Genomic DNA, 12,745 nt, shown 5'->3' with positions numbered 1-12,745 from the left:
GAGTCTATTAGAGTTGTCATGGAATTGAAACATGCCCTTTGGCCCAACGAGTCCGTGCTGAGCTTGGCGCCCACCCAGCTGGCCCCAATCTCTACATTCAACCCATGTCCCTCTAAGCCTCACCCCTCCATGTACCTATCGAGGATCAGCTCCATTTGCCATATATATTTACGTGTTAGAATCTATATATCTATCTGTCTATCCCCCGATTTAACTCTAGCCTAATCATGGAACGATTTGCAATGACCAATGAACCTACCAGCCAGTACATCTGCAGACTGTGGGAGGAAACCAGAGCACCCAGAGGAAACCACACTGTCACGGGGAGTACATACAAACACCTTACAGGCAGCAGCAGGAACTGAACCTGAGTCGCTGGTACTGTTAGGCGCTGTGCTAACCACTACGCTACTGTGCTGCCCATTTACCGTGGCGTGTTGGCCAGGGCAAGACATGCATACTATATTGCAATATTGGTCCCGGAAAGAACCAGAGGTCACGATAAGCACTTCTTTCATTTAAACCTCTGGAACCCACTTCCATTCTGGGCCAGCACAAAGCTTCTTACGTTCACCCACTGCTCAACACCGAGCTGGCACAGGTCCACGGTACTAACATGCCTACAGCTCCTCAGCAGCTCTCAGGGAAGCCACAGGAATGCCTGACACATGGAAGAGAAACACTGTGCAGAAACAGAGGTGCTCCTTTCAGACCAAGCCAGTGTCCTGCCTTTAATCAATCTGAACCCTCATCTGCAAAAACTCAACGTTTTCGCCCAGCGGAGAACTGAAAGAATGCTATTTCCTGCCACTTACTTGTCAGTGGGGAAAAAAAATAAATTTCTTCCAATCAAGGTGGAAGGAAAGGCAGCCATTGGGAAACCCTTAATAGTTGACTCATTTTACACAAGTTATAGATCAGGTTCTCCACAGACTCCACACACCCAAAAAGACGATAAAAGGCCGTTGGAAACCAGGGTCTTTTTTAAATAACACTTTTTATAAGATTTGTACTTTTTAACAAACTCATGTATTTTTCACACTCACAGGCAGAAAGCGATATAGCAGCTCAAAGGTTTATCACCTTTCTCATTTTTTATTGGCTAAGTGTTAGCACATTACCCACGTAATGCAGTTGTTTTATTTATGTATCCTATTAACTAGTTTATTCTGATCTAAGGAACTTCTCTTAGCTTATCATCAATGAGGGACAGATTTTTCAGAAGTGCCATCTTTATTCTTTTGTCTCACACCCCTTAGCACTTATTCCCCTCTTTACACCATTTCTCAGCCTCTAGTTAGTTTGCTTAGTATTTGTATGTTTGTTTGTACTCTAAACTGAAATCTTGGAATTAAGACTGCTCGCCAATTTTGACTCCTAGAAGAACCCTAAGGTTCAGAAATTAAGCAGCGATCCAACAGGGCATAGTTCAACTGGGTAGCCAGAAACCTTTCCCCAGGGTGGAAGTAGCTAACACCAGGAGACATAAATTTAAAGTGATTCGAGGAAAGTACGAGGGAGATATCAGAGGTAAGCATTTTTATTTATTTATGCTGTCTCAGGGCTGGGTATGTCTGCATCCACACTACACCTCGCCCCGGCTCCTTCTCTGCCACCTGTCCTACACCCCTCCTGTGGCGCTCCACCCTCACCATTCCCAACATCCTTTTCTCCCACCAGATTTACAAACTCACTCTCTGCTCCATATTGACAAATACAGTACTGTGTAAAAGTCTTAGGCACCCTAGCTGTTATATCTACCTAAGACTTTTGCACAGTACTGTAGATGGCCATGATTCAAGTTTACACTGGGCAAAATCCAACCCACGAGTTTCCCAAACACTTGTTCACATACACAGACTATGTGGAAGTTTTTAGTTCATTATGAGATACAGTGTGGTAACAGGTCCTTCCGGCCCAGTGAGCCTGAGCCCACATGACCAATTAACCTACTAACTAGTACATCTTTGGACTGTGGGAGGAAACCGGAGCACCCGGAGGAAACCTACACCGTCATGGGGAGAACACATAAATGCCTTACAGACAACAGCAGCAGAAATGAACCCCATTCACTGCAAAAGTGTTATGCTAACCACTACGCTATTGTGCCACCTTGTCTTTAACAGAAAAGCATCATCCATTGTTAAGAACCTTCACCATCCAGGACATGCCCTCTTCCTGTTGCTACCACCAAGTAGAAGGCAGAGAAGCCTGAAGACCCGCAGAACATTTTAAGAGTTTCTTCTCTTTTATTGTCATGTTTCTGAATGAACACTACTTCATTATTTGTCTTTTAAATGATTAAATTTTGAGCAAATGGGGCTCATCAGTCGTGCTTGGCAGCTCATCTAGGAGAAGGAAAACTCTGATTTCAAACCTCCGCTGCCTTGCAGCTGTACCCACTCATGGGGAAGACTCTGGGAGAAAGCCCCAGGGAAAAATCCAGAGCTGGCATCCCTTAGTTCAACGCTGACCGGCAATTCCTGCGACACTGCTGGTGCTAATCTGTGTTGGTCTCTGCTGTTCTTTCGGATTCATCAGCTGGGTAGAGCGCAGGCAACAGCTTGCTCTCCATATTGTACTGCCCTGGCTTGTACATCACATAGACAGCCGGCACCTACCATCCACGGTCAGCTCCGACCAATGTCGGGCCAGTATCAAACACTATCAACGACGTTGCAGTGCAATTTTTATATATTTGCACTGTACTGCTGCTGAAAACAACAGCTTTCATGACACAGAGCGTGGTGAGTGCGTGGAGCACACTACCAGGAGTGGTGGTGGGGGCAGATTTACACAGGCACAGAGGAGAAAGGGAAATCAGAATCAGAATCAGAATCAGGTTTATTATCACTGGCATGTGATGGGAAATTTGTTAACTTAGCAGCAGCAGTTCAATGCCATACACAATCTAGAAGAGAAAGAAATAGTAATAAATAAAATAAAAATAATAATAAATAAACAAGTAAATCAATTACAGTATACATATATTGAATAGATTTTTAAAAACATGCAAAAAACAGAAATACTATATATTAAAAAAAGTGAGGTAGTGTCCAAGTATTCAATGTCCATTTAGGAATCGGATGGCAGAAGGGAAGAAGCTGTTCCTGAATCGCTGAGTGTGTGCCTTCAGGCTTCTGTACCTCCTACCCGATGGTAACAGTGAGAAAAGGGCATGGTCCTAGGTGCTGAAGCTCCTTAATAATGGACGCTGCCTTTCTGAGACAACACTCCCTGAAGATGTCCGGGCTACTTTGTAGGCTAGTGCCCAAGATAGAGCTGACTAAATTTACAACCCTCTGCAGCTTCTTTTGGTCCTGTGCAGTAGCCCCTCCATACCAGACAGTGATGGACATCTCTCCATGGTACAACTATAGAAGTTTTTTAGTGTATTTGTTAACATGCCAAATCTCTTCAAACTCCTAATAAAGTATAACTGCTGTCTTGCATTCTTTAGAACTGCATCAATATGTTGGGACCAGGATAGATCCTCAGAGATCTTGACACCTAGGAACCTAAAACGGCTCTTTCAAGAATGTGTTTAGATGGTACAAGAGTCACAGTATCCAAAATCCTACAATGTTGAACATTTAATATCTAGTTTGTCAAATGTCTGAAGTCTCACACTGAACCTGAATATCAGGGCAGAACACAGTTCCTCCTCTACTATGCAAACATTTCTATATGCTTTCCAATTTTTCATCAGGGTAGTGAATAGAAGGGATGAAGAGCTACATTTAGTAAAAGACTTTAGTAAAAAATCAAATCAAATTGGGCTTAATTATCATTCAGACATAATAAATACAGTGAAGGAAACAGTGTTCCCCTGGGGCCAAGGTACAAAACAAAATAACACATTCAAAATAGCAAGCAAAGAAGTACATTCATGCAAAGGCAAAAATAAAAACATATATAGTCCAAGACCCTCAGCGACAAGTCCCACAATTGATGGTACAGTCTCCCAGCAGTGTGTAGACACATGCAATCCAGCCTGCCATTCCAGTGCTCGAACACTCGAGGGCAGGAAAGGTCAGCCCCCCCGCCACGCTTCACCGCACCCGGCACTGCCTCACCTGGTCTACAACAGGAGGCAAGCCTACAGCTTGAGGCCTGGTCCTCACTACAACTGAGGCTGCATGGAAGTGAAGAGTTGAGTTAAACTTTAAGTGGTTGGCACAATATCACAGGTTGAGGAGCATGTACTGTTCTTATGTTCCATATGTCAGTGATAATCAGCCTAATTCTGATTCTGATTCAGTTTGTAATCCCAGGAGGGCTCGTACTTTGCTAAAAGAGAACTTAATTATTTGAATTAGGCACATAAATACTTCACTGAAATGAGAATTTAATTGGTAAGATCTATTCACTAGAGTTATACAGCAGCCATGCTCTGACTCATTTTCACACATTAGTCATTCTATTCATTCAGCTTCCCTTAGAGTCAGAGTCAGAGTACGGCACGGAAACAGGCTTTTCAACCCATGCTGAAACCACTTAAACAGCTCCCTGCACCGGGAGCACAGCCCTCCATAACCCTACCATCCATGTACCTATGCAAAGTTCTCTTAAATGTTGAAATCGAGCTCACGCACAACAGCTGTGCTGGCAGCTCATTCCACACTCTCACCACCATCTCAGCGAAGAAGTTTCCCTTCATGTTTCCCTTAACTTCTCACCTTTCACCCTTAACCCATGACCTCCAGTTGTAGTCCCACCCTACCTCAGTGGAATATTCAATATTCTAAAGAATCCTAACCTTAAATTCTGCAAGGTAGTTTCAATTACAGAGAGGTCAACGTTACAAAAAGTGCCTGCACTCTCATGCCATGTAGAAGATTTCTGTCCCTCTACAGCACTTCAAAGTTCAAAAAGTTCAAAGTAAATTTTATTATGACTACATATATATCACCCTGAGATTCATTTTCTTGTGGGCATATGCAAGAAATCTATAGAAGAGTAACTATAACATAATCAATGACAGACTACCCAACAACTAGAGTGCAGAAGACATGATAATAATAATAAATAAGTGATAAATAATATTGATAACATGAGTTGCAGCATCCTTGAAAGTAAGTCCATAGATTCCGGAATCAGTTTAGTGTTGAGGTGAGTGAACTGATAACTTAATGAGCCAATGGTGTTTCACAACAGTGTGGGTGCTAATGGGTCACTAGTGCAGGAGACACTATCAACAGCACGTATCAGAGTTCTCATTTTCTAGAGCGCCACAGACACAGAAACCAATCAAAGGGGATAACCACTCAACTGCACTTGTCTCATCATTGAAATATCTCCACAAGCTATGGACTCACTTTCAAGGACACTTCATCTGATGCTGCCCACCCACCCCCAGTGTTCACTCGGCAGAAGCCAAACTGTACATATATATTGCATGGTTGTACTTTATTGATATATGTGCCTGCATCTTGTGTGTGCAAGTACTAGGCCTCAATCTGTGGTGTCACCTGTTTACAGCCGCCAGCCGAGAGGTGTTGGAGCTGGTATGCTCTACCGGGGTCGATGTTATGCGGTGTCCAGGCTGGAGTCAGTACGCCCCCAGTGTTCACACTGCAGAAGACAAGCTTTATTGTGCTCAAGTCTGGACTTCTTTATTGCATGCCTATATCTTATTGATATCTTTATGTGCTTGCTACCTTGCATGTACTATGTATGTTTTGTGCTGTGTGTGACTGTTGGTTCTGTGTTTTGTACCTTGGCCCCAGAGTAATGTTGTTTTGTTTGGCTGCTTTCATGGTTATTCATGTACGGTTGAATGACAATTACACTTGAACTGAATTTCAAAGTTCAAAGTACATTTATTATCAAAGTAGTAGTATACTCAAAGTTGCAGTATACAACGCAAAAATTCATCTTCCCCACAGGCAGTCATGAAACAAAGAAAACCATGGAACAAATACCGTTCAGATTTCGTTGCTTTTTTATTTATTATTATTCTTTCTTTTTGTATTTACACAGTTTGTTGCCTTTTGCACTCTGGTTGAACGCCCAAATTGGTGTGGACTTTCAATGATTCTGTTATTCTATTATGGATTTACTGAGTTTGCCCACAAAACAATGAATCTCAGAGTTGTATATGGTGACATATATGTACTTTGATAATAAATTTACTTTGAACTTTGAATCTTCCCAGTCCAGGCCCATGAAACACAAGTGGGATGAAAAAATAACCAATGATTTATATTTATTTATCACGTGTACATGCTAACATATAGTGAAATACGTCATTTGCGTTAAAACAACACCAGAGGATGTGCTGGGGGCACCCCCTAGTGTCACCACACATTCCAGCGCCAACATCTGCGACAGGAGCTCTGGTGGGTCCAGCAACATCAGTTGAGAGACAGGAATTGTTGAATTTTGATGAAGGTGGCACGGTAGTGTAGTGGTTAGCACAACGCTTTACAGTACCAGTGACCCAGGTTCAATTCCCATCACACGGTAGTGTAGTGGTCAGCACAACACTTTACAGTACCAGTGACCCGGGTTCAATTCCCATCGCACGGTAGCGTAGCTTTACAGTACCAGTGACCCGGGTTCAATTCCCATCTCACGGTAGTGTAGTGGTTAGCACAACACTTTACAGTACCAGTGACCCGGGTTCAATTCCCATCGCACGGTAGCGTAGTGGTCAGCACAACGCTTTACAGTACCAGTGACCCGGGTTCAATTCCCATCGCACGGTAGCGTAGTGGTCAGCACAACGCTTTACAGTACCAGTGACCCTGGTTCAATTGCCACCGCTGCCTGTAAGGAGTTTGTACATTCTCACTGTGACCCCACCGGTTTCCTCCGGGTGCTCCAGTTTCTTCCCACAGTTCAATGATTTACCCGATTGGCAGGTTAATTGGTACTGTAGATTGTCCTATGATTTGGCTCGGATTAAATCGGGGGTTGCTGGGCATCGTGGCTCGAAGGACCGGTTCCACACTGTATCCCAATAAATAGATAAATACTCTGCAGTCCTGTTGCATGACCCAACATGTTAACAATGTCAGGTCAGACATCAGGACTGCAGGGCCGCTCGGTGTCATAGCTGGAGAGCACGGTAGCATAGTGGTAAGTGTAACGCTAACACAGTGCCAGCAACCCGGGATCAATTGCCACCACTGTCTATAAGGAGGTTTTCCGTTCTCCCCTTGACTGCGTGGGTTTCCTCCGGGTGCTCCTGTTTCCTCCCACAGTCCTAAGACGTACTGGTTAGTAGGTTAATCGGTCACATGGGGATGATTAGGTAGTGTGGGTTCATTGAGCCAGAAGATACTGTTGTTACTGTGCTTTATCACTTAAGGAAATAAATAAAAAGTAATTTTGTCACCCAGTCTTACAGATACTGCTTGACCCACTGATTTCCTACAACATAGTTTGTTGCTACAAATTGCAGAACTGGCAGACTCATGTGTCTCTACGGATGAAGCAGTGAGTGATAAGTACCGACATGCTAATTGGGGTTGTTGAGTAAACTGCTGGGACCTGGGTTGAGGGCATGCTATGTTGGCGTGAAAACATGGTGACACTTGCAAGCCACCCCGTACAATCCTCGCCGATTCAATTTAACACATTTCACTATACGTTTTGATATTTCTATGTACAATACTGTGCAGAAATCTGAGGCAGGAAAGAGTTTGTGAACCCTTTGCAATTACCTGGTTTTCTGCATTAATTATTCATAAAATATGGTCTGATCTTCACCTGAGTCACAATACTTGGCAAACACAATCTGTCTAAACAACTAACACACAAACAATTGTATTTTTCATGTCTTTAGTGAATACATTGAATAGTCATTCACAGCCAAGGCTGGAAAAAGTATGTGAACCCTTGTGTTTAATAACTGGTAGAACCTCCTTTAGCAGCAATAACTTCCACCAAATGTTTCCTGTAGCTGCTGATCAGACTTGCACAATGGTGGGGAGGAACTTTAGACCATTCCTCCATACAAAGCTGTTTCAGTTCATCAATATTTCTGAGATACCTTGCAAGAACAGCCCTCTTCAGGTCATGCCACAGCATCTCAATTGGGTTAAAGTCTGGACTCTGACTTGGCCATTCCAAACACAAATTTTCTTCTTTTTAAACCACGCTTGTGTTTCCTGTTTTACATCATCCAACTTTTATTAAGTTTCAGGTGACAGACCGCTACCCTGATATTCTCCTGTAAAATGTCTTGAAACAATTTTGAATTAATTGTTTCCTCAACGATTGCGAGCTGTCCAGGCTGAGGCAGCAAAGCTGCTCCAACCCACGATGCTCCTTCCACCGTGCTTCACAGTCAGGATGAGGGCTTGGTGTTGGCGTACAGTGCCCTTTTCCCTCCAAACATAGCAATATGCTTTTCTGCCAAAAAGTTCAACTTTTGCCTATCTGTCAACAGAACATTGTCCCAGAAGTGTTGTGGAACATCCAGGTGGTCTTTTGCAAACTTGAGGTGTGCAGCAATGTTGTTGTTGTTCTGGAGAGAAGTGGTTTCCTCGGCGGTGTCTTTCCATGAACACCACTCTTGCTGAGTGTTTTTCTTACAGTGGACAGATGAACAAAGACCTTAGCAAGTTCTAAAGATCTCTGCAGGTCTTTTGCTGTTACCCTTTGCAGGACGCCCACTCCTGGGACAGCAGCAACAGTACTGAATTTCCTCCATTTGTAGACAGTTTCTCTGACTGTGGTCTGATGAACACTCAGGTCTTTAGAAATGCTTCTGTAGCCTTTCCCAGTACCATGCATCTCTACAGTTCTTCTTCTAAGGTCTTCTAAAATTTGTTTTGGTCGAGGCATGGTGCACATAAACAGACCTTTCTTGAGACGAGCAAGCTGTGTCAGTAAACTGACTTTGCGTGTATTTTTTATAGGGCAGGGCACCTCAACATCCCACACATAGAAAAATAAAAATCTACAGCATATTATAGGCCTTCTGGCCCACAATGTTGTGCCAACCATGTAACCTACTCTAGGAACAGCCTAGAATTTCCCTACTGCATAGCCCTCTGTTTTTCTAAGCTCCATGTACCTATCAAAGAATCTCTTAAAATACCCTACTGTATCCGCCTCTATCACCTTCACTGGCAGTGCATTCCACACACTCACCACTCTCTGTAAAAACTTACCTCCGATATCCCCGCTGTACCTACTTCCAAGCACCTTAAAATATGCCATCTCGTGTTAGGCACTTCAGCCCTGGGAAAAAGCCTCTGGCTATCCACACAATCAATGCCCCTCCTCATCTTAGACACCTCTATCAGGCATCCTGGCGATATACAGTTGCAAGAAAAAGTTGGTGAATCCTTTGCAATTACCAGGTTTTCTGCATTAATTACTCATAAAATGTGGTCTGGTCTTTATCTAAGTCACAATAATAGACAAACACAATCTGCCTAAACTAATAACACATAAACAACTGTACTTCTTTTCATCAATACTGAGTACACCATTTAAACAATCATAGTCTAATCTGTGAACCTCTGTGGTAATGCCTTCTACAAGTTATTTGGAGTCAGGTGTTCCAGTCAATGAGATGAGATTGGATTGCTTTGTGGATCCAGAATTGGCTTGCCCACAAAAGGCAAAAGGTGGTTGTAGATGGTTCATATTCTGCATGGAAGACGGTGACCAGTGGTGTTCTGCAGGGATCTGTTCTGAGATCCATCAGATCTATAAACTCGCTCTCCGCTCCATGTTGACAAATGATGTACTGTGTAAAAATCTTAGGCACCTGAGCTATATATATGTACCTAAGACTTTTGTACAGTACTATACATGTGATAAATAAAGCCAATCTTTTAAACTGGGTTCAAAGACTACTTGATTGCTTTTGCAATAATGCTCATGTTATGATAATCATCGTGTTTAGCTTTTGCCATAAATGATAAGGTTATTTTTTGTCATAATAGTAATGAGGTTATCTAAGAAAGATATGACTGAGAGCAGAGTAAGAATCTGCAGTAGTTACCTCTATGTTGTCCTCGCCATAGCGACGTAGAGCCTCCTCCTCAGACAGCCCAACACATCCATATTCCAGTGGTGTATAAACTGTGGTAGGAACCTAAATAAATAAATAAATCATTCAGCTAGGATTAACAACTTAGTGCCAGGTCCTTTTCTGAATTATACTTTCAATCTTTTAATACCAACCTGCCCTGGATTGTTTTCTCAACTGATGATAAAATTTCAAAGAACTGTGGTGATTCTGACCAGGGTACCGGAACAGCTCATTCAATCACTTAACTCACTGCAATTTCTGGGAACTTCCTGTGCACCAGTGGGCTACCAGACTCCTTACATTGTCACAATAGATATTGCTAAGCTCTAGCCACGAAAGTGTAATTGCAAAGAAAGCACGGCAACGCCTCTACTTGGAGTCTTCGGAGATTCCGCATAACATTTAAAACTTCAACAAACTTCTATAGATTTGTAATGGAGAGTGTATTGACTGGCTGCATCACAGCCTGGTGTAAAAACACCAATGCAAATCCCACAAAAAGTGGTCGATTCGGTCAAGTATATTACGAGTAAAACCCTTCTGACTATTGAGCACATCTGCTTGAAACGCTGTCATCAGAAAGCAGTACCCACTATTAGAGATCCCCACCACCCAGGCCATGCTCTTTTCTCGCTGCTGCCATCAGGTAGGAGGTACAAGAGCCTCAGGACTCACACCACCAGGTTCAAGAACAGTTAGTACCCCTCAACCATCAGGCTCTTGAATAAAAGGGGATAACTACACTCACTTGCGCCATCATTGAAGTGTTCCCACAACCAATGATTTCATTTTAAGGACTCTTTATCTCATGTTCTCATTATTTATTGTTATTTATTTATATCTGCATTGTCCTCTGCACTCTGGTTGATCTTTCACTGGTCCTGTTACAGTTACTATTCTGTAGATACACTGAACATGCCCACAAAAAAAATTAATCGCAGGGTTGTATATGATGACATATATGTACTTTGGTCATTGTAAATTGTCCCATGATTAGGCCAGGGTTAAATAGGGGGTTGCTGGGTGGCGTGGCTCGAAGGGTTGGGAGGGCCTATTCTGTTTTGTATCTCTAAAATAAAATTAATATTATGATTATTTTTTACAAAAGGATTTCAATGGCTCAGAGTAATCCAGGATGCCTTAAAATCATGAAAGCCATTGCAACAATTGTTTTTCTTTTCAGCTGAGTGTGTGCGAGTTGGCCTGCTCTCAAGTATTGGGCAATGCCACAGTTGGAAAGGGATCAGAGAAACAGCTCATTGCAGAACATGCAACAACATTTCCTCAGAGAATCTCTGACCTTCTATTAGGTTGCAGTCATATATCACAACAATGTATTGCACACAATTAAAACCCATTTCTTCCCTTTATAGGAAAGCTATGACTGCTGCGGAAGTCACCCATAGGGCTCACTCACATTCTCATAGTCCATCAGCCGCGTAGATCTGCCGAAAAGCCGATGTGCCAGAAGCTTGCCTGCCTTGATGGCTGTAGGTGTGAGTTCTGGTCGGCCCTGTTGGAAGAAATGCCCGGAGCAAAACTTCACTGAACAAAGCGCTGCCAATTCATGTCAGCTGCAGCAATTTCTATAAATGGAAAGGTTCAAATAAATACTAGAGGGAATAGGTTTTAGGTGAGGGAGGGGAAGTTTAGAGGAGATACACCAGACACGGATCATGGTGGGTGCCAGGGGAAGCGTACACAGCAGTGTGGAAGTGTAGCGGTCAGCTCCGCACTATTACGTCTCACAGAATCGGAGTTCAGAGTTCAATTGCGACGTCATCTGGAAGGAGTTTGTACAATCCTTCCCGTGAAAACAGATTTCCTCTGGTTACACCCAGAGTCGCTGGCGCTAGTGGTGCATGCAAACTCAATTTCAACATTTAAGAGAAGTGTGGATAGGTACGTGGATGGTAGGGGTTTGGAGGGCTGTGGTCCCAGTGCAGGTCGATGGCAGTAAGCAGTTTAAATGGTTTGGCATGGACTGGATGGGCCGAAAGGCCTGTTTCTGTGCTGTACTTTCTATAACTCTAGGTTCCTCCCACAGTAGAAAGATGCACCAGTTGGGAGGTTAATTGGTCATTGTAAATTGTCCCATGATTAGACGAGGGTTAAATAGGTGGGTTGCCGGGCAGCACGGCTCAATGGGCCGGAAACTATATAAAAAAATAAATAAACAATAAACAGCAATTTAAGAGGCACTTAGACAGTCATGTGGATTGGCAAGAAAAAGATGGACATGGATTTCGTAGACAAGGATATCCGGATCTTGTCCTACCTCTGCTATGTCTCCAATTGCATAAATGTGAGAAGTAGATGTCTCTTCACCAGTGCCAACAATCACCTTCCCTGTTTCTGGATTAACCTGGACCCCTGCCTTGTCCAAATACAGGCTTTGTGTTTCAGGGGCTCGACCTAGAAGAAATTGGGAAGATAAAATAAAGAGAGGTGCTCCCCAGTCTATGAATACCCAACTTATACACAGCCCACACATACAAAGGAGTGTTTGACAGACCGGCAGGGTGGATTTTCCAGCTGCCACAGGGCTGCAGGCACCTACTGCCGCCTCGGATGGGACCGTGTTTCCAACTTGTGACCTGTCCGGGTTCCAAACAGTTGGCAGGAACAGGACTGTGCCATAACCTGGGAAGGCCACAAGACCATAAGACATTGGAGCAGAACGAGGCGATACGGCCCATCTAGTCTGCTCCACAATTAGATTATGTCTCATTTATTATCCCTCCCAAC

General features: G+C 43.3%; 1 protein-coding gene across 1 annotated transcript in view; it reads right to left on the bottom strand.

The window, feature by feature from the left end:
- txnrd2.2 (thioredoxin reductase 2, tandem duplicate 2) overlaps nucleotides 1–12,745 on the bottom strand; it is a 197,458-nt gene that overhangs the window by 15,084 nt on the left and 169,629 nt on the right. The window contains exons 12-14 of the mRNA XM_063074135.1: nucleotides 12,276–12,412; nucleotides 11,415–11,510; nucleotides 9,968–10,060 (exon numbers count right to left, since the gene is read on the bottom strand). Of these exons, the coding sequence (XP_062930205.1) occupies nucleotides 9,968–10,060; nucleotides 11,415–11,510; nucleotides 12,276–12,412 (326 nt within the window). The remainder of the gene's footprint in view (nucleotides 1–9,967; nucleotides 10,061–11,414; nucleotides 11,511–12,275; nucleotides 12,413–12,745) is intronic.

This window comes from Mobula hypostoma, chromosome 21, assembly GCF_963921235.1.
Source record: "Mobula hypostoma chromosome 21, sMobHyp1.1, whole genome shotgun sequence".
Classification (NCBI taxonomy): domain Eukaryota; kingdom Metazoa; phylum Chordata; class Chondrichthyes; order Myliobatiformes; family Myliobatidae; genus Mobula; species Mobula hypostoma.
Note: the sequence above shows the minus strand (reverse complement) of the source record. Positions and strands in the feature narration are given on the sequence as shown.